The 22,940-nt window shown below is 37.1% G+C and overlaps 1 protein-coding gene and 1 long non-coding RNA gene across 2 annotated transcripts; one reads left to right on the top strand and one right to left on the bottom strand.

The window, feature by feature from the left end:
- Nucleotides 1-3,232: 3,232 nt before the first annotated feature.
- Polr2I (RNA polymerase II subunit RpII15) lies at nt 3,233-11,609 on the bottom strand. The gene is made up of 4 exons (XM_068360527.1): nt 11,462-11,609; nt 9,172-9,311; nt 8,758-8,889; nt 3,233-3,629 (listed from the first exon to the last, which is right to left on the bottom strand). The coding sequence occupies exons 2-4, from the start codon at nt 9,265-9,267 to the stop codon at nt 3,474-3,476; spliced, it is 384 nt and encodes a 127-aa protein (XP_068216628.1). The 5' UTR covers nt 9,268-9,311; nt 11,462-11,609; the 3' UTR covers nt 3,233-3,473.
- A 4,351-nt stretch (nt 11,610-15,960) lies between these two features.
- On the top strand, nt 15,961-21,705 carry LOC137622743 (uncharacterized). Its single transcript, XR_011040463.1, has 4 exons — nt 15,961-16,037; nt 18,574-18,684; nt 20,747-20,923; nt 21,272-21,705. It is a non-coding gene; the product is annotated as an uncharacterized lncRNA (long non-coding RNA).
- Nucleotides 21,706-22,940: the final 1,235 nt, after the last annotated feature.

Below are 22,940 nucleotides of genomic sequence, written 5' to 3'. Positions count from 1 at the left end.
TGGTACAATCTGTTGTTGTTTGTGTCAGTCTACAAGGCATTTGACAGTTTGTCACAAGGCAATGTTTGGAAAATGTAACCATTAAAGCTTTCTTTCTTCTCCATAACCCACTTATAATATTCTAAATATTTGTGGCCGCCTTTCCACTTCTAGTAGAATTCTTTGGTCTGCTTTTCCAGTTCATACTTTAGTCAATAGTCCCACCTTGTTCCGTGAGCTCAATCTTGCATTAATTTTAATCCAGTCCTTAACTCTGTGTATAGCGTATGAAAGTGGAGAGCCGGTGGCAAAGTTGAAGCTTAGTTTAGTTAAGAGAAAGTTTATACCAAAGTTTTCATATCTTAAGAACACAGCATTTCAAATCTTTCAGTTTATTCTTGAACCGGTTGCATAGTTAAATGAAAGTTTTTCAAGCAGCAATTTTTAAATACTACATATGGTAACTTTTTCTCCTTTAGTTATAAAATCTGCATGTCAGTTAATCAATATAGCCCTGGCTGTGAAAAACTTTTTTTCTCTTTAATTGAGTCAATATGATTGGATTTTATTTTAGTGCTGCTTTTGATATTTAATCATGACACCCTATTACTTATAAGAGCATATTTGAGTTAGAAGACCATTTTTTATTACTGTATTGTAATTGAATTTTTAAATACAGTAATAGATTAGTGATTATTGATGCTCGCTGAAAGAACTACAAGAAAAAAAAGTTTTGATGTATCTCGTGGTGATGGTGTAGATCTACCTATATATACTCGGTTGAGTCCCTTGCCAAGCTGGGAGGAACGAACGTAGAGAGGAAAGGTCCCATTTTCATTTGTTTGATATCGGCTACCCCCAAAATTGGGGGAAGTGCCTTGGTATATGTATGTATGCACAGTATATACACAATGTAGGTCTTTGAATCGTTTACAATTTAAATCATGTGTGCAAGTAATGCTACATTATTTGCATTAATTCCATATCATTCTTTTACTGAAGATGCAATTATCTACACACACAAAAAGAGATTTAAGGTCAAGTTATTGTATTGTTCAGAATACACAGATTTTGTCTTAGATATTTTGTCGCTACATACATTTCATTTAATATTGCAAGTATCTTTTATATAGTATGTTATTATTATTATTACTTGCTATGCTACAACCCTAGTTGGAAAAGCAGGATGCTATAAGGCCAGGGAACCCAACAGGGAATATAGCCTAGTGAGGAAAGGTAACAAGGAAAAATAAAACATTTTAAGAACAGTAACAACATTAAAATAAATATTTCTCATAAACTATTAAAATTTTAAAACAATACAGAGAAATAAGATAGAATATTGTGCCTGAGTGTACCCTCAGCATGAAAACTCTAACCCAAGACCATGGTACAGAGGCTATGGCACTATCCAAGACTAGAGAACAATGGTTTGATTTTGAAGTGTCTTTCCTCTAGAAGAGCTGCTTGCCATCAAATCTTCAATTATACAAAAACATATATTGAGAATTTTTGGGACATGTATCTTAGGAAAATATTTTCATTATATTGTGTTTTCCCATGATTTGAATATTGGTTGTCTCTAGCTGTTGGGCATTTTAAATAGTTGGATAAAAATTTTACTGATATTAAATATTTTATTCCATTTCTCCGTACTGTATTAGACTGACACAAATGATTAATTAGCTCATTTTGGATTCTGTGTATAATTGAACATAATGCCGATCACCAACCACTGGTGCTAGGTCCAGTACATGTATTTTGAGTGTAATATTTGAAACTGAGAATTTAATCATGCTATTAAATTGACCTTCATGCAACACTTAAAGAAAATTTTGGAAATATTGAAAACAAAATTTAAATTTGTACATCATTGGAAGAAGTCTCAATGTAGGTTGTTGTGGCCTAGTGATTGCTAGACGGGGGTTCGAGTCCCGCTCAGACTCGTTAGTTCCTTTATCATCTGCAACCTTACCATCCTTGTGAGATAAGGATGGGTGTTTGGGAAGCCTATACAGTACTGTAGGGGGGCTCGGGCACTGATCATATAATATATGGTCAGTCTCTAGGGTATTGTCCTGCTTTTTAGGACAATTTCACTGTCCCTTGCCTCTGCCATTCATGAGTAGCCTTTAAAACCTTTAATGCGTGAATGATATTTGGAATAAAGCAGTAATGACTAGCCAATCATACATTGCATTTATTTTATAGATTACATGACTCAATTCATATGAAAGTACCAATAGGGTTTCATTTCACAACTTGCCACATGATTTGTTATATTTCCTATGTTGAATAAAGCCATTAAATCCTTAGTAATATTATATCGGATAATTTTGCAAAACTTTAGAATTTGGTTAATGTTCTTAAGCACATTTACAAAAAGCCACCTGTAGGTAAAAAGAAAATTCATGTTTAATTAAGTGAACAATACATTTAAGAAACCATTAAAAACTAACTGAAGTTTTGTCGAGTGTCAGCAACCCAAAGTGTTCTGAAAATGTGAGGTAATGTAGGCTATAATAACTGTAAGGTGTCATTCATATTTTTTTTTCTTGATATTTTATCCAAGTATGAAATGTTTCTCAGTATTTAACTCCATTGCAAGTGGAGAAGTGTCTGTTTACCATTTAGATACACCATAGGTTGTACTAAATTGTTTCTACAATTCAAGTTCATACCTTAAAAATTCTCATTTTACCTATTACTTTTTTCTTAAAAATTATCATACACCTTTTCAAGGACTACATTCAAGGAATCCATCCAGAAATAGAATTGTGTCCTGCTTAAACTACATTGTATTGGTAAATTATCATTTCTGTTTATTTGGGTCTTGTTGCGATTTTGTGAAAGTTTTGTATTCTCACTTCTGTCAGTCTATTCATTTGTTTGAGAACAACTTTACAAAAAAATTGCTGTACTGATATTGGCCTAAATTGGTGGTCATGTTGGGCGTGGGCCAATCTGTAACATTTTGGATAAGTACATAAATGATTGCATTGTTGAGTAAATGTTCTATATTTTGTTTATTTCAATTTCAACGAACCTTGTAGGACATGTATGTTATGACCCAAGGACAAAACCATTTGATTTTGAAGAAAACATCAAAGTACACATCTAAGTACAAGTACGCAGGGGAGTTAAAGAGCAAAATAAGACTACTAAGCCTGGCAAAGGCATGCTCACTGAGTACCCCTTTAGTTTAGTACTGTACTGTAATATTAGCATAAAAAAAGGAAAAGGCAGAAGCTGATTTCTTATCTAATTAGCTTTTATTTAGTGGAATATAAAGTACCTGACATAGTACGTGAATTTTACTTTTCATATATGGCTAGTAATTTGATTAACAATATTTGACAGTACTGGTTTTATATGCATCAAAGTAAAAAATGTTTTAAACTTAAAAGTAAATAGTCTTTCCTGTTCTGTATGGGAATCCGAATAGGATAAAGCCATTTATCAGCATCATCTAGATGGAAAAGACATTCATAAATTCACTCAGTCCATCGGTGAGTACACTCTGCATTGCAGCACACATAATACAGTCTCATTTCATCTTCAGCTCTTCTGGTCTGAGCTTGGAAAAATACAGCTTCTCGGGAGTTGCAGCGGGGGCAAGGATGGTCATCTGTTCGTGGCAATGTTGGATCCTGAAATGAATATTATTTCAGGTTGTGTAATGCAAATTTATTTATTATTTTCTAGTTTTTTTACAGGAAAGATTTTATACTATGAGTTCTTAGAAAAAATAGAAGGCAAACACCTAACTTACAAGTAAGAAAATAAAATAAATTAATTCCCTTAGAAATAAAATTGTATATATAAACCAATGCTTTACAAGACCTAATTTCACACATCAGGACTCTTAAAGATTTGATAAGTGACGAGTTGATTCCTTTGAAGTGTGAGGTAGTACAGTGTACCAGAAAACCTCTCTCTCTCTCTGCATATTCAATATAGTTTCTACATAACCTTAATCTGTGATTTCCCTCTCATTTTATTCATTTACAGTAGTTATTACACAAAATACCAGGGAAAACAATAATAGTAAAGCTGGGAATACAGTACAGCAATTAAAAACATAATGAGTTGTTAACGATCGACAGGGTAGTTACCCGTCGTTAGCGTGGTGACAAACACTCCCATCTCACTGACAACCCCCTTATATAGCTGTTCGTGAGAGCAGAAATCTTTTTGGACGGAAATGTTTAAGGCTTTAATAATTTTGATTTTTCTCTTTAGCCTTTAAGAAGAATCTCCCTGTAGTGCAGGTACTCAAAGCGGGGCATTTGGAGTCAGTAGACTGTGCTTTCACTGCCCACTACCTGCAGGATGTGACCCACAGGTCCATGGATTCTTTCTCCTTGGTACCTGTTGTAGCTGCTCAGCAAGTGGTCTAAATGCCTTGGCTCCTCTCACAGGAGTTAAGTTTTGAATGAAAGAAAAGTGTCGCTGGCCTTTCCCTATCTTGGGGCTATAGCATTCAGAACCTCGCCAACTGGACTTGATCTGGTTGACAGGTATGACCGCTCGGCTTGTAGCTGGTCCGCATTCATAAACAAAGGAGTCTTTTCTCGACACTCGTTGCGATGTATCTGAACAAACCCAAAAATTATAAAGAGTTTTGTAGAACTTCCCAGCTCCATTTAATCATATTACTAGGTGTTCAACACAGATATTGGCTCAGAAACACTTTTTAAAGTCAGGGCCTTTGACTGGCTGGTATAGTCAAACCAATGGTGCAAGAAGTGGCCAGGGATGACGACGATAATGACAAGCCTTCATTTTTCGATAGTGATGAGCTTCATAAGCTCTTGACATCACTAGTTTGTCTAGTGATCTCTCTCAAAACGGTAACTCTGGTCCTATCTGCCCCGTTGTCAACTCAATCTAACCCCCACTAGTTGAGTCTAGTTTTCAAAATTCTTCTTTTAGTAAGGGTTTTGACAATTTGCTACACATAACAGATTCAAAACATCTCACAGAACCTTAAATTCCTTAATTAATTTAGAGCCTTCTACTAAATCCTTGCCTGACACAATCCTAGTCACTATAAAACAACTAGATTGTGAAGCAGAAGACCGAGCAGTTAGCCTGATTCCTATTACTCCCTCCATTCGCTATAGTAATCACTCCTAAATTATATTGTATTACATAGAAGGATGGTGTGGCATATATGATTCTTTTAAACCTTGGTGGAGTGAACGAACAGAAACAGTAGGAGTGACTTATATGAAAATCTTACTGATATGTCTGAAAGGACTAAATGTCCAATTGGGGAAAAGGAAGGGCGGCTGCCCCATTTTCTTCCAACCGGCAGTGTGTGTATGAAGTCGACTAACTGCTGTGTGTGCCTATCTTAAGAGGTAGGAACAGATACTCACAGTAGTTTCGCTTGATTCAGGGAGTGTCATGATCTAGGCTGGAATGTATGTGGATGTTATGCCCTGGTGCTCTTCTTTAACAGCTACTCCTTCTCTGTTTGGGAAGGGAATAAGAGAGCGTGCATTGCTAATGTGTTTGCTCGCTTAGGCGAGTGATTCAAATGAGCACTCTTGTCATCGGATGGAGATGGAGGATACAGAACAATGGGCTTCCAAAAAGGTCAGTGCTGGTGCTAATGCTATTTAACATCTTTACAAATGACCAGCCACAGTACCAGAACATCAGTAGGTACATACATGCAGATGACCTGTGCATTTTCCATACAATCGGACTCCTTCACTATCATCAAAGAAAGAAAGTCAAACGCCCTTTTTATCCTCTCCACTTACTGTACTGCAAAAAGTGAGACCTCGCCAATCCAAGCAAATCTTGGATGTGGGCCTCATACCTGAACAATAACCGGGCAAACTGAAAGCCAAAGATCAAATGGGGTGACAAAGAACTGGAAAATCACCCTACTCTGTCTACTTAGTTGTCACCATTGACAGAATAGTCTTTAGAGACCACAATTAAAATTAAACATAAGACCTTGTACTTCCTAATTCGCATAAATTGATTTGCTATTTAACCAAGGAAAAGGATCTTTCTCATCAGGGGACATCTTGGATTTCACAAAAAATAATTTAAACAACACTTGATTCGCCACTAGGAACAAACTCCTCGGCAAACTCACCAACACCAGCTGGGGAACAGATCCCGAGACAAAAAGCCGTAGCACTTTGTTACTCTACTGTGAAGTTCTGTGCACCAGTGTGGGCAAGATTATGACGTGCACATAAAGTAGACTCCGAGCTAAATAAGTTCTGTAGGATTATTACTGGTACCCCAAAATCAACACCTCCCATCTTCATATAAAAAGCCAGTGTCTCACCATCCAAATTATTATTATTATTACTTGCTAAGCTACAACCCTAGCTGAAAAAGCAGAATGCTATAAGCCCAGGGGCTCCAACTGGGAAAATAGCCCAGTGAGGAAAGGAAAAAAAGAATATAAAATATTCAAGAAAAGTAACATTATAACAATTATCTCCTAATATGAACTATAAAAACTTTAACAAAACAAGAGGAAGAGAAACAAGATAGAATGGTGTGTTCGAGTCTACCCTCAAGCAAGAGAACTCTAACCCAAGACAGTGGAAACCATGGTACAGAGACTATGGCACTACCTAAGACTAGAGAACAATGGTTTGATTTTGGAGTGTCCTTCTCCTAGAAGAGCTGCTTACCATAGCTAAAGAGTTCATTCTACCCTTACCAAGAGGAAAGTAGCCACTGAACAATTACAGTGCAGTAACCCCTTGAGTGAAGAAGAATTGTTTGGCAATCTGTGTTATCAGGTGTATGAGGACAGAGAAGAATATGTAAAGAATAGGCCAGACTATTCAGTGTGTGTGTAGGCAAAAGGAAAATGAGCCATAACCAGAGAGAATTATCCAATTTACTACTGTCTGGCCAGTCAAAAGAATCCTAACTCTGGCGGTAGTATTCCACCACCCCACATCCGACGAGAAACCGTAAGAAAAACCGAAAAGAATAAACAAATTAATAACTCTGGGCATCCACTCCATAATCACCAGGAAGCAAGACGAAGACTGAAATCCTATAAAAGCTTTGCAACAGTGAATGGACTAGAACCAATCCAGGCAGCTGCTCACAGGCTGAGGAAGTGACCGATGGTAACATAATGAGGCGCTGCCTGCGGAAGAACCCTCTCCAGGAAGGATTGGGTAATCCTAAACAGAGGAAGGGTAAAACTGAAGATAACTGCCATTCATGGGGATTAGCCACCAACCATAAATGCTCATGTGGGGCGACACCACAAACAATGGAACACAGTCTACGAAGGTGCCAACTGGGCCCTCATTGCTCAGATCAAGACCTCAGAGAGGCAAACGATAATGCCCTCGTGGGTTTGATATTAGGGCGATAAGATATGATGATGAGTAGTGGGGAAGGTCAGTGACAGCTAGTCAGTGATGCTTCAACCACCCCTGTAACTATCACTGGTGGAGAAGCCATTGGGGAATGAATTTCTCCTATGATAAAAGATGTCCTAAGAGGCCTTGCCACTGGCATGCCTGCAAATGTTGAACTGTAAGAAAAAAAAGGGGGTTACGCAGCCTCTCCCAACCCTGTTGATACAAATCGGAAACAATACCACTGCTGCTGTATCTATCAACATCCCCAACTACTCGGTCCTTCTTTTGACTTTGAAACAAGGCTTCTTCCAATTAGAAAATCCTAAAATTATGGCAAAAGACTGGGAGTTTGCTTCGATCCTGGAACACTGTCTTCCTGAAAAGAACAGTGTAATCCAATTGTCTATATACTTCAGGAGGTAAATCTCAGTCAAATGGGCCCAGGCTGAGACTAGCGGTAACACCATAGTCAACAAAAACGTTGAGATGGATAGTTCAAACTACTCAACTTTGAACTGATGCACCATTCAATTAATGACAAAGTGGAGGCACTGTCTGCTTGAACAATGGAAGGGCACCTGAAAATACACCTCCTACAGGTCGGAACTACAGTATTAAAAAGTCCTCATCTCTGGTGGCAGCCTGCTTGCCATTCCAACTTGAAGGGAGACTAGAACAAACTCACTGAGAGAGGTCATTTACCCATCTCCATATTCCTCCCAACTTCTCCATTAAGAACACTAAACTGTCCATATGTAAACCATGAATATGGTTTCCTTAAGAGGAATAAAATCATCAATAAAATCACATAGCACCATATTCCAAAAAGCAATACTTACAGTACTGAAAACAACACCTTGCAATTAAAAATAGTCAAAATGATTTTATTTCACAAAATACTGTTCTGTATTTATGTACGAGTCTACTGTATAATCTACTGAAAATACGTTCTGCCCCAACGTCTTTCCTTCCAACATTCAGTTCAACTTCTCGTCTCTTGGTGCATCTACGGTGTTTTCACCCACTTACACCCAAGACCTGAATGGCCTCCCCAATCCTAGTGTTGGAATTCATAAATTTTAACTCCAACAAAAAAATATGGAAGATACTCAGTATATTATTATTATTAATTGCTAAGCTACAACCCTAGTTGGAAAAGCAGGATGCTATAAGCCCAGGGGGCCCAACAGGGGAAACAGTCCAGTGAGGAAAGGAAACAAGGAAGAAAAATTTTTAAAAACAGCAACAAGATTGAAATGAATAATCCCTATATAATCTATAAAAACTAACAAAACAAAAGGAAGAGAAATTAAATAAAATAGTGTGCCCAAGTGTACCCTCAAGCAAGAGAACTCTAACCAGAATTAGATGTTAATACTGTAAATGCTCAGACAGCTACAAAACAGTACATTACCTGTATGACTTCTGGGTTAATGTGCCGTAGCTCATCGATTTCATGCATCAGTTTGTTGACGTAAATGCAGTTATTATTGGTTGGCATCTTGTAGTCACAGTTTCTGCAGGCATATAGCAAAATCTTGTTTTCCTGTAATACAAAAGTTACATGAATACAGTACAATTAAGGGTAAAATACCACAATGAAGTCATGGAAATAACACAAGTTTATTTTTACATCCACAGTATATAAACAAAATATCTTGCAATTATCAAATGCTAATCAAACCTTTGAACTTATCTTAGTAAGGACATAAAAGCAAATCCAGTTTTAACCCAAGAAAGCAATTGATACTGAACGGTGATATCAATAAATCAATGATAATGAGTAACAACATTAATAATTTATTAAAATATTTCAAAAATATCTTACTTTGTCTTCTCTTGGGTACAACATGTTGTTACACTCTTGGCAAAACCTGATCCCCACGAAGCCAGGACCCGCATCATCCTTTGCCATAAGACTCATCTTGCTGTGATTTTCTTATCTTCAGAACTACAAGTTATAACAAACTGAAAAATTGAAATACCAATGAATAAGCAATAGAGTACTAAACCATTCACAAAGATATTTATGTAAAGTAGTACAGCATAAATGACTTTCAATTTCAATTGGCAACCTATTCATCAGGGTTTCACTGGGCCTTTGATGAAAGGCCGTGTCAATATCTGTTAGCTACACCTGCTACAAGGTACAAAGGCATTATTATTATTACTAACCAAGCTACAACCCTTGATGGAAAAGCAGGATGCTATAAGCCCAAGAGCTCTAACAGGGTAAAATATGAAAAATTTAAAGATAATTTGTATTTGTCCTGACGATACAAACCTTTAGCTATTTATTAGGGGTATTACGTTTGGCAAAGCTGAAAGGATGAGCCGTTAAAAATTAGCGAGGGTTAACTACCCCCTCACGCTAGTTAGGGGAGGGTGGGGGTCAGCTTGCTACCACTCCCACTCACACAGCTGTGATTGCGCTCACTTTGCTTGGAGGTAGGACTTCAAGGGGGGAAAGGGTTGGCGGTAAGTTTATATGAATAGCTAAAGGTTTGTATCATTAGGAAAAATAAAAATTACCTCTGAAGTTGTCATTTGTTCCGTAACTGGAATACAAACCTACGCTATTTATTTGGGGTCACTCGCCTATTAGGAGGGTGGAAATCTGGTCTCCTAGGGAAACAAAAACAAGGCCACATCCTAACCTAACTTGGGAGCCAAATTCTTGCCTACTTAGCTACCGTAGTAGCTAAGTAGGCTAGCTTATCCTAATATAAAGTCTCAACCCTATGCTTGCTTCCCAATCAGCTTCATTCCTGGCAAGGTAACATTACAGCATTAATATTTCGTAAATCGTAAAACTAGCTTCATAATATCGTATTTCAGACAAAGATACAAGGTGTAAGTGCTGTATAATGATGTTACTCCCTTATTTTAAACCATATCATAAACTTGTAATTAAATAAAAACTGTTAAGAATGTTCTAAATACCCCAGGTAAGTACTTTCCAAATAGATATAGAATTATTTTGAAAATCATTAGAATTGCCGTGAAATCTAGAAGTCGAACAAGCTTTGTACCATGACACGGACTTTTTCTTTTCCGTAGCTCTTAGAATTAACTGTAGATGACATTTTGACAAATTCAGCAGTACTTTAGCAGCAGAACAATGAACTAATCGGTAATTTGAAAAGATCCAATCGATCCACACTTGAACCTGGCACTAAACAGAGGGTTTTTTTTTTATCTACTCAGAATTAAATATTTCCCAAATTCAAACAGGGTAATGGGAGCATCAAGCGTGGGTCGAAGATGCCCGCTTATAGCTATCGCGACGTGAACATGGTAACGATGTACTGTACACCGAGTGACGAATTTCGACCTGATACAAGTGATTTTTTTCTGTAACCTGAACTATCCAAAGCTGGCGAGAGTTATGAACTACACCCAACAAAGGGAATTCACGTATAATACTAATGGGTGAATAATTTGGCATTTGTTCAAAGTTTAGTGTTGACAAAATATGTTATGTTTACGATAGTAAATTAATTCTCAGTGGCAAGCCCACTTTTTAAGCGCTGATCAAATAGTTCATGCATAGTCATGCCGAAGGAAGACCAGTATAATTCTCCACCCAAAACCGCCTGGGTTCCCACTGGGGATCCCCCATTATTGGCGGATATAGATATGCATGGATATTTCACTAAATATTTTTTGCCACAAAAATAAGTGTCATTTTCGAAGGAAACGCCCTTTTTTCAATAGGGAGAATTTGGTTTTTACTAATACAGGTTTCCCTGTCCGTAACTATAATAAAACCTGAAGATTGCCAAGAAATTGGGAAGTTATTTGTTTTTGAAAGATCCAAGGTATTTTGTTTAAATCTTTTTGTTATATAAGCTTACTTTGCATGTAGTGTACCACAGAATATGCAACCATCCATCTCATCCACTGCAAAGGAAAAAAAAAAATAAAAAAAATGTGAGGTGGGCAAACTGGGCTACGCTACGCTACCCTAAGCCTTGGCTTAACCTCTGCGCCTCGCATATCAAGTTACATGACCTCTACGCCTTTCCTAATGGAGTTGAAGCCTTGTTTTAAAGAATCCCCGTATGGAATAAGCCACTAAATGGCAGGAAATAAGAAAAACTCTTTGAAACAATTACCTGGCTGTTGGTGTGTTGTTATTGTTCAGGGATAGTAGTAGTAGCAATAGGGAGATTTAGCGATTGCAACGGCGCCTCTGGTAATCTTGTGATGCATCTTAGATTCTAGTTTATCATTCTTTTATATTTTGTCTTTCTCCATATCAGGTATAAAATATATTTTCTATATTTCTTTCACTAATTAAAAACGATCCTGCTATTTAATTTTAAGTTTTCTTCGTAATGATGTTGTGGCTCAATTAATTGTATTCTATATCCCCCCCCCCCAAAAAAAAAATGGGTTAAGTCTTCTTCCTTGTTTAAAAAAGAATAAAGTTTGCACTTTCATCTTTGTGTCTGCTTATAACGTATATTACTGCTGCAAATGTAATGTATAATTTTCCTCTTCAATTTCTTCCACGTTCTGTATATTTCTAATCACCCTTTACTTTCCAATTCTTTTAATTTTCAGTATTCTATTTCCTGGTTTTATTTGTCTCGGTTATTTTTTTTTTATTTGCCTTATATCCAGATTTAATTCTTGCAGTACTTTTCTAGTTGTTTCCGTTTCCTTCTTCTTATATGCCTAGGATTAAAGCTTTTAGTATATTGTCTTTTTTCATTCGAGGTACTGTTTATATACTGCAAATTCCCATCTATCGCCCTTGCTTTCACATAAAATGGCCCTATCTCTTCCCTTAATAAAGTATTAGCAGTAATTTAGTAGCACCTAATATTTTCCTATATACCCCATTCTCTATCCTTTGTAGTTTTTCCATTTTAATTCCCGTCAAGTTTATAATTATTGTTCCATACATAGAAATCAATGCAATGCTTTTTAATACGTTTCACTTATTAGTTCTTTATTCTAACTGCCTCGTTAGGCTCCAACATGCATAGCTAGGTAGTAGGTTGGCCAGGGCACCAGCCACCCGTTGAAATACTACCACTAAAGAGATATAGGGTCTTTTGACTGTCCAGACGGTATTACATTGGATCATTCTCTCAGGTTACGGTTCATTTTCCTTTTGCCTACCCACACTGAATAGTTTTGCCTATTCTTTACATATTCTCCTCTGTCTTCATACACCTGACAACACTGATTACCAAACAATTCTTCTTCACCCAAGGGGTTTCTGCACTGTAATTGTTTAGTGACCACTTTCCTCTTGTTAAGGGTAGAAGAGACTCTTTAGCTATGGTAAGCAGCTCTTTTAGGAGAAAGATACTCCAAAATCAAACCATTGTTCTCTAGTCTTGGGTAATGCCGTAGCCTCTTTACTATGGTCTTCCACTGTCTTGGGTTAGAGTCTTGCTTGAGGGTACACTCAGGCTCACTATTATATCTTATTTCTCTTCCTCTTGTTTTGTTGAAGTTTTTATAATTTATATAGGAGATATTTGTTTTAATGTCACTCTTCTTAAAATACTTTGTTTCCCTTGTTTCCTTTCCTCACTGGGCTATTTTCCCTGCTGGAGCCCCTGGGCTTATAGCATCTTGCTTTTCCAACTTGGGTTGCAGCTTAGGAAGTAATAATAATGAGCGCTGCAACCAACTTTCCATTGACCGTTTCCAAGACCTGAAGGCTGCAGGGGACACCTCAGCCTCGCAATTTTCCGGAGCAGCTGACGAAGGGATCCTTGGTTGGGGTACTTCACTACCCTGGAGAGACAACTCTTTTATCTCAGCCTAAAGATTGCTGGGTTTGTAACACGTGGGGAACCTGCAGCATGGAAGCCGGCGATATCCTGATGCCTATTCCCGAGGTTCATTCTTTTAACCCTGGTTTCGTATCTTCATTGCAACTAATTCACGGCAGAAGGGAATACAGATAGGCCGTGACTTGACAATGGCGTCACTTATGTGGAGGGCGTTCTGGTGCTACAAGCAGCCTCATCTTAACACATCTTACAATTACTGAATGAAAATTGAACTTACGTAGCGAGATAGTCAATGTGGAACATGCAATAATTCTGAAAACCACTACCTGCTCAGCGAATTATTATTATTATTATTATTATTATTATTATTATTATTATTATTATTATTATTATTATTATTATCTAAGCTAAAATTCTAGTTGGAAAAGCAGGATGCCATAAACCCTATAAGGTCTCCAACAAGGAAAGTAACCCAGTGAGGAAGGGAAGTAAGGAAAGAGATGGAATAGTGTGCTTAATTGTACTACCCAAGACAAGAGTACTCTACCCCATGACAGTGGACGGCCATGGTACTACCCAAGAATAGAGAACAATGGTTTGATTTTGGAGTGTCCTCTTAGAAGAGATGCTTCTTCTACCATTAACAAGAGGAAAGTAGCCACTTGAGCGAAGAAGAATTATTTGGTAACCTTAGTGTTATCAGGTGTATGAGGACAGAAGAGAATGTGTAAAGAATAGACCAGACAATTCGATGCATGTTGAGGCAAAGGAAAATGAGTCGTAACCAGAGAGAAGGGTCCAATGTAGTAGTGTTAGACCCGTCAAAAGATCAAATAACTCCCTAACGGCAGTACCTCAACGGGTGGCTGGTGCCCCGGCCAACCTATTACTGTATACCAACTGTAAAATCTGTAATAATAATATTGGTTATATAGATAATAATGGTAATAATAGTATATGATTATAATACAGTAATGGGATAATGTAATGTAATTGATATGACTTTACCTGAAACAGAACAGGATAGCAGTCCTGCATAACCTAACAAATAATATATGTTCAGCAACAAATAATTATTCTTAGGGAAATGACAATCCACTTAATATTTAACTGCTATTCATTTCGTATTTATACGTTTTGATGAAAAAATCCTAACTTTAGTTTCATATTTTTGTCCCTTACTGTCTGTTTTTATCTGATGTCTTCTTCTACATAAGCTCCGCCTTTTGTGTTAATAAAATGGACAGGGTGAATTCAAACATTTTATTCGTACAAATTTGAAATTTTTTTTAGCTATATTTTTATGTTATATCAGTATTTTATTCACGAAATATCAATACGTTCAAAATAATAAATTTTAAAGGAAGTTTTGACAGAAAAAAACAAAATAATGGTGCCTTCATATAAATTATTCGCTTTACCATTATGGAGAGTTCTTTTAGTATAATCATATCACATCTTTGACAGCTTATCAAGACTAAATTCTGTACTATTATGCATTTTTTAAAAATATATCATCAGTATAACAAACTTTTCGTGAACAGAATAAAGAATTTCTTTGAACATGTTTATTGTATGTTTCGAGAAAACAAAAAAAAAACTTTCAGCAGACAAAATTAATTTTCTAATAGTTGTATTTTCCAACACTTTGGGTCTTTGATATTAGATATAAGGAGAGACAACAGCTAAATTACATTTAAATATGTCTTAATCAAACCTAGAGTAAGGTAATTTTCTCTTTGAATCGGACAGTTTTACCAGAATGAATATTTCTACTGCCTTTTCAAATCTTCATTTTCATTAAATTTGTGGAAAAATTCTTCAATAGAATAAAATTTAATATGTATATTTAGTCGCACTCAAATAATTTTAGTATTATTTTATTTATATTTTATCATTTAAAAAAAAAAACAACAAAAGTTTTTCAATAGTTAGGAAGTTTCTATTGTTCCAAATAGTTACCGATAGATGGCCTCATAATGTACTTTCCCATAAAAATAAACATTTGAAAAACATCAGACTTTGGTACAAATTTGTGGAAAATCAGTCACTGATTATGAAACTGATGTAACATTCATATAAAAGAATAACTAGAAAATTTTCATAAGAAAACACAACACAGAATAATCCCTTGCTTGTCATAAAATCTCTCTCTCTCTCTCTCTCTCTCTCTCTCTCTCTCTCTCTCTCTCTCTCTCTCTCTCTCTCTCTCTCTCTCTCTCTCTCTATATATATATATATATATATATACAGCAGACGACACAACTTCCCAAGTATTTTTTTCCTTTATTAAAAACAAATGCAATAGATTGTAAACACAAATTGGGGAATAATTATCTGAAAAACATCAGATTTTGGTACAAATTTGTTGAAAATCAGTCAATGGTACACACACACACACACACACACACACACACACACACACACACACATATATATATATATATATATATATATATATATATATATATATATATATAGGCCTATATATATATATATATATATATATATATATATATATATATATATATATATATATATATATAGAGAGAGAGAGAGAGAGAGAGAGAGAGAGAGAGAGAGAGAGAGAGAGAGAGAGAGAGAGAGAGAGAGAGAGAGAGAGAGAGAGAGAAATTTTTTGACAAGCAAGTTATTATTTTGTGTTGTGTTTTCGTACGAAAATATTCTAATTTTTTTTTTTATGAATGTTACATCAGTTACATAATCATTGACTGATTTTCAACAAATTTGTACCAAAATCTGATGTTTTTCAGATACTTATTCCCCAATTAGTGTTTACAATAGATTGCATTTGTTTTTAATAAAAAAAAATACTTGGGAAGTTGTGTCGTCTGCTGTAGATGACGTCACGGACTCCCGCGGACTTTGTTGTGTACACACTTCGTAAATATTATCTAATTTTGTTGATTAAATGGTAAGAATATATATTATTTTATACGGTCATTGAAGTTAGGAAGTTATTAGGTAGTGCCAGTTATCAGTTATTGGAAGGAGGGAGTTATTGAATGAAATAATATAGAATTCTTACCTTAAGCTAGTCTCGATTAGAGGAACCCAACTAGGTATCTTTATAAGTTTATTTTGATCTGAAATACGATAATATAAAGATTCAGTCTTAGGGTAAGCTAAGAATGCGGCAATTATAGGTAGTACGTTGGCCAGGGCACCATCCACCCGTTGAGATACTACCGCTAGATAGTTATGGGATCCTTTGACTGGCCAGACACTGCTACATTGGATCCTTTCCGGTTACTGTTCATTTTCCCCTTAGTCTACGTATACGCCCAATAGGCTGGCCTATTCTTTATATGTATACTTCTCTGTCATCTTACACATGACAACACAGATTACTAAAATTTTCTTCTCAAGGGATTACCCATTAAGGACACTCCCAAAATCAAACCATTGTTCTCAATTCTTGGGTAGTGCCATAGCCTCTGTACCATGGTCTTCCATTATCTTGGGTTAGAATTCTCTTGCTTGAGGGCACACTCGGGCACACTATTCTAGCTTATTTCACTTCCTCTTGTTTTGTTAAAGTTTTTATAGTTTTTATAGGAAATATTTATGTTGGTGTTGGTACTGTTCTTAAAATATTCTATTTTCCTTATTTCCTTTCCTCACTAGGCTATTTTCTTTGTTTCCTTTCCTCACTGGGCTATTTTCGGTGTTGGAGCCACTGGGCTAATAGCATTCTGCGTTTCCAACTAGGGTTGTAGCTTAGCAATTGATAATAGTACTACTACTGCTAATAATAACAACAACAGTATTTTATTATTATTATTATTATTATTTTTATTATTATTAGCTAAGCTACAACCCTAGTTGGACAAGAAAGATGCTATAAGCCCACCCGCTCCAATAGGGAAAAAATAGTCCAGGGACAAAGGGAACCTAGGAAATAAATAAACAACCAGAGAATTAATGAACAATTAAAGTAAAATATTTTAAGAACAGTAACAACATTAAAATAGATCTTTCATATATAAACTATAAAAACTTTCAATAAAACAAGAACAGAAATAAGATGTAATAGCGTGCCCAAGTGTACCCTCAAGCAAGAGAACTCTAACCCAAGACAATGGAAGAGTATGGTACAGAGTCTATGGTACTACCCAAGAATAGAGAACAATGGTTTGCCCGAGTGTACCCTCAAGCAAGAGAACTCTAACCCAAGACAATGGAAGACCATGGTACAGAGGCTATGGCACTACCCAAGACTAGAAAACAATGGTTTGATTTTGCAGTGTCCTTCTCTTAGAAGAACTGCTTATAACCACTTACCATAGCTAAAGAGTCTCTTCTACCCTTACCAAGAGGAAGATAGCCACTGAACAATTACTGTGCAGTTCAACTGAAGGTTATAGGTTTCTTTCTAAAAGGCTTAATGTTCACTCACTGCCAGTGGTGTGTTATTGCCCGTTTGATTTATAAAACCTTGAGACAGGTTAGGCAGGAGAAGGCGCTCTGTGATAAACAGTCCCTTCATCAAGTTCAGTGACAACGAGATGTGGTTACATGCAGCTGTGTAATTTCTTGTCAAAAACAGATTTAATGAAAATTAAACTATACCTAATATTTTTTCAATTCTAGTAATATCCACTGCAGTCTTATAGTTCCCATTCTTTTACTTGTACTATAGTATGATAAGATGTAGCTCTGTGATTTCTGGTAAAAAAAAAAACAGGTCTTAAGAAAAAACTTTACTTTTTGTAATTTTGTAATATTCACATCTTAAAATCTCCACTCTTAACTGGTGCACTGTACTTAATTACAATTATTAATTACCCAAATTCAGCTCTAAATTGCCATAAGCAACTCAGAAAGCTAGCTCAATTACTGGTAGAACGCTGTAAAATACGAGTAATAAGAAGTTCAACTGCAAAATTAATGCTATTCAGGCACCTATTATCTTTAATGAAATTTGCCTAAAAAAGGGTCCACTCCCAAGTTATTAGAATAGCCTTTTAGACTACTTATTGTGGCCTTATTGGAAATGTCTTTGCCTGGTGATCACCAAACGGGGGTTCGATTCATGCTCAAGCTCGTTAGCTCCTTTAGTGTCTGCAACCTTACCATCCTTGTGAGTTAAGGATGGGGCATTTTGGGCAGCCTATAGGTCTACTTTTTGAGTCATCAGCAGCATTACCTGGCCTTCCCTGGTCCTAGCTTTAGTTGAGAGAGGGCCTGGGCACCGATCGTATATGATATATGATCTAGGTATTGTCCTGCTTGCTAGCCGCCTTTAAAACCTTAAAACACAGTCATAATGCCCTTCGTAGTACAGTACTACTTCTACGTAAGGTGCTTTGCCTATTCAGACCTTTGTTTTTGTTTTGTCTTATTGCTGCTCTTGCCTTTGTTGTTCCTGACTATTTGAGGTGTTTGAACATTTATTCTCTGTTATTCTTGATGGTTGCAGGTGTTTGAATATATTTTTCTTTTTGCAGGAGCCAATATTTACCTTGATTCTGGGGTGTAGAGACTTCAAATATGCAGCCCCAAGATTGTGTAACAAGCTCCCACTTTACGTGAAGTCTGATAACAGTCTTCAAAGTCAAGTAAGTAGATTTACGTTATGCAACTTACATCATAAAATAACATTGTTTTCTATATGAGCAATTTTATTACTAGCATAGGTTTTTTGTATTTACGTTTTTGAAGAAATAGTATTTGACCCCCATGAATGTTATGTGTTGTCTCGGTGTTCACAGCAGACTTAATGCTTGCCTGATTGATAAGCATATCAAGGACAATGTGTGGCAGGTTGGTTGTCTGATATGTTTTAAATCTGATTTGAAGCCCAAAATGGCTGCCGATGCCGAGGCAGGCCAATCGCTTCCAAAACTAAAATCCACAATACTGGAAACAGAACAAATGCCCGGTACTGCAATAAACTGTCAAAACAAACTATGGTACTTAACATTGGTAAAGGTGAAGTAGCAACGTCAGTCATGTTGAATTAACGACAAACACTTGTGAAAAAACACTGATCGAAACTCTACCGACTTAGCTGGCAAGTCCAAAACAGAAGGATGTCCTAGAGAGCGCGCGTGGTAGGTGTCGGTGGGGGTAGTCCAACTGTGTTCTCTAGGGCCTGTCATGGCCCTCCCCATTGATGAAGGGATTATCTAAATGGAAGACAGCCTGTGAATAGTGGTTTCACACGCCCTTGCTAAATACACGACACATACAAGGTGTTCGCGCGAGGGTTGTAACCTCTGCATTCCATGCTTTTATCTTTCTCTAGTATATTTGGAAGATTTATATTAGAAAAGTGTGAGAAGGACCCTTTTCACCGGGCGTCACAGGCCTCTTCCCAGAAATAGATTTTTCCTTCGTCAAAATCCCTTTTGAAGTGAGGACCATGTTACCAATTTTCTCAAATATTTAGTTGCTGTAAATTACGACTTTGTACTGTGATCTTGATGATCTTTACTTAGTGGTGCAGCACGTGGCGTTAGAATCTGAACTGAGGTTATTAAGTTATTCATATTTGAAAGACCACCAAGGGTGAAAGCAATTTCTTGGAATGTGGATGTAGTGCTTGGGTAACTGAGTGGATCTCCTTATGAGCCATTGCAATTATTATTATTACTAGCCAAGCTACAATCCTAGTTGGAAAAATGGGATGCTATAAGCCAAAGGGCTCCAACAAGAAAAATAGCCCAGTGAGGAAAGGATAAGTAGTGTGCTTGAGTGTACCATCAAGCAAGAGAACTGTAACCCAACATAGTGGAAGACCATGGTACAGAGGCTATGGCACTATCCAAGACTAGAGAACAATGGTTGGATTTTGGAGTGTCTTGCATTGGTTGTAGGGTGCTAAAAAATGTTGTCTGGTGGTCATGGGTTGGTACCTGTGATATCCTGTAATTTGTTCATTGAGTGATAGCAACTTATCCTGCAGTGATTTGAGGTTGTCTACATCTTAGGATAATGCCTAAGAGGGTTTTAAGTAAAGAATACCAGTGATAAAAATTGTGTTCTGTCTCTAAAGTTCTCAAGGTTTATGGAAAGATGATGAGGAGTAATGGTAACATTATTTATGTGCATTTTGTGATGTTAGGACATCATCAGTGTATTTAAAAAGTACACAAAGTTTTTGTGGGATATTAAGTAGTAATACTGGATAACTGAAGGGAAAACCGATTATATGGAAAAGATAAGACAACTTTTTTAAGACACAATCTATATGAAGATTAATTGTCTTATGTAAGGTGGCCTATTTGGTAACGTCCCTGACTGGTGATCGCCAGACTAGGGTTCGAGTCCCGCTCAAACTCGTTAGTTCCTTTAGTAGCTGCAACCTCACCATCCTTGTGAGCTAATTTATTTTGGGGAGCCTATATGCCCACCTGCTGAGCCTTTGGTAGACATTGCCTGGCCCTTCCTTGTCTTAGCTTGGATGGAGAGTGGTTTGAGCACTGATCATATGTATACAGTACAGGTACTGTATATGGTCAGTTTTAGGCTGTCCCTTGCCTCTGCCATTCATGATTAGCCTTTAAATCTTTAAACTGTTTATATTAGCTCCTATGGAATGTCTTTTTCTGAAGTTTCATGATGAAAGTTGAACAATTTATGCCATTTATAGTTTGTTATAATTGTCTATAATTTCAGGCTGCTTTCCTTGGATACCATGGTTTGGAACCCAGAGATTTCCCTTGGACAAAAAACCCACTGATATATGAAACTGGATGTTCTCTTGATTTGCTCTGAATGACAGTGCATACTAGGATGTAGAAACTATACTTCTCAGACTGGAACTTGAGATGTGAAATAATACAGTATGATTTTGTAAGTGTTATGGATTTTTTTCTTTTTTTGATTTAGAGTACAGTACTGTACTGTTGTTTTTGTTTAAAATGCTAAAAAAAAATCTGTAAACATTTTATTTCCAAATTTTCATTACTAGGAAAAGTTTATTTTTTTTTCTGGTTAGAATTATTAAACTAAATTGTTCAAATCCAAAACTAATCGTATTTCCAAAGTAAATGTAATTTTTAAAACTTTGATGTGTGGCAAAAGAAATGTTTTAGTACAGTGAGATTCTGGTCAGAAATTACCTTATTAGATTTAAAATTTTAAGGTTTCCATACTTCAAGTAGGAATAGTCATTCTTAAATGGAAATATTTTTTTTCCAGATACCCTTTTGCATGAGAGCTTTTTGGACGGCTTGTGGTTGTCCTCTACTGACAACGTCTTTCAGAAAAGAAATTGACTACTGGGTACGTGGCAAAAACCGCTTCCAGAAAAAAGGAATACAGAGTAAAACCAGTTTCCAGAAAAGAAATGGACTACAGGGCAAAAACTGCTTTCTGAAAAAAATGGAATGCTGTATGGGCAAAAACAGTTTCCAGAAAAGAAATGGACTACAGGGCAAAAACCGCTTCCAGAAAACAGTGGAATACTGTATGGGCAAAAACAGTTTCCATAAAAAGAAATTAACTACGGGGCAAAAGTGGAATGTTTTGAACTGAAATAGCAATGTAGATTACTTCTTGTTCATTCACAGGTGAGATCTTCCGACTTGAAACACTTTGTGAAGGTGATGATGGAAGAAAGGGAATTAGTAGAATGGTTTCACCTCCACGGAACTTTTTTTTTTTTTTTCAGCCTTCTGGAAGAGTTTTAAACGTGTAGAGGCGGTGCAGTAAGTGCAAGTGGTGGTATAGCCAGTGAATTTAGCCTTCTAGAAGCTTTGTAAACAATATAGAGTCCATCTTTTTTTTTTTTTTAATTTTGAAAGTTGTTAGAAGTTGTTTAGTAATTAATATCCTATTAGACTATAATTCTTAGGTTAATTCTTCTTTTCAGGGTCGATCTGTGACGGCCGGTGAAAAGGGTCCTTCTTTACACTTTTCTAATATAAATCTTCCAAATATACTAGAGAAAGATAAAAGCATGGAATGCAGAGGTTACTACCCTCGCGCGATCACCTTGTGGGTGTCGTGTATTTAACAAGGGTTTGTGAAAACCACTTTGTTCCGTAACCGAAATACAAACCACGCTATTTACAAAGGGTATTACTTTTAGCGCAGCTGAAATGACGAGCCAATAGTTTTTAACGAGGGTTAATTACCCCCGCGCTAGTTAGCGGGGGGTGGGGAAGGGTAGCTTGCTACCCCTCCCCCCTCCACACACCGGTGACTTGCTTCACTTCACTTTTGGCTCGGCGGTGATCAGACGTGTCTGCTCATCGCCTTCGTGACAGCCTTTAATTTTCTGCTTTTTCTTTTCAGCGTGTGTGTTGGTTGGAAGTTGACCTTCAGTTTTTTTCTTTACTATGCGTACATGCCCTGGAGTTGCCGGCCGTCCTTGTGGGACTTTCATGTCGGACGTTAATACGGATCCACACACCCTCTGCCCTCAATGTCGGGGCCGACGGTGTGACCAGGATAACATGTGCCGTGAGTGCAGGGAGTGGTCTGCCTCCCAGTGGGAGAGGTTTGGCCGTCGGTGTAAGAAGAAGTCCAAGAGAGACCGTTCTCCTCCGAGGTTAGCCTTGAAGGAGGAAGGTTCTCGGGACTCTTCTTCCGCCGCCCAAACCTCCTCCGAAGCTCCCCCTCGGCCGCCTCCTAAGGAGAGTCGTCCGAGTGGGAGCGCAGGCCCTTGTTCTGTTTCCCTACCTTTGGTGGGGGGAGAGGGCGTCGCCTCCCATAGCGAGGCGGTTCCCCCCCCTCCTCCTCCGGGGGAGGTTATTGATAATGCCTTATCCAGTGATGATCTTTTACAGATTTGGTCGTCCCTGGGGCTTAAGGGCTTGCCCTCCAGGGTCGCTCTTATTGACCTTGTCTCGTTGGGGGCCGCTGT

Source organism: Palaemon carinicauda, chromosome 2 (genome assembly GCF_036898095.1).
Source record: "Palaemon carinicauda isolate YSFRI2023 chromosome 2, ASM3689809v2, whole genome shotgun sequence".
Taxonomy (NCBI): domain Eukaryota; kingdom Metazoa; phylum Arthropoda; class Malacostraca; order Decapoda; family Palaemonidae; genus Palaemon; species Palaemon carinicauda.
The sequence above is the reverse complement of the archived record's forward strand: the minus strand, read 5'-3'. Positions and strand labels throughout refer to the sequence as shown.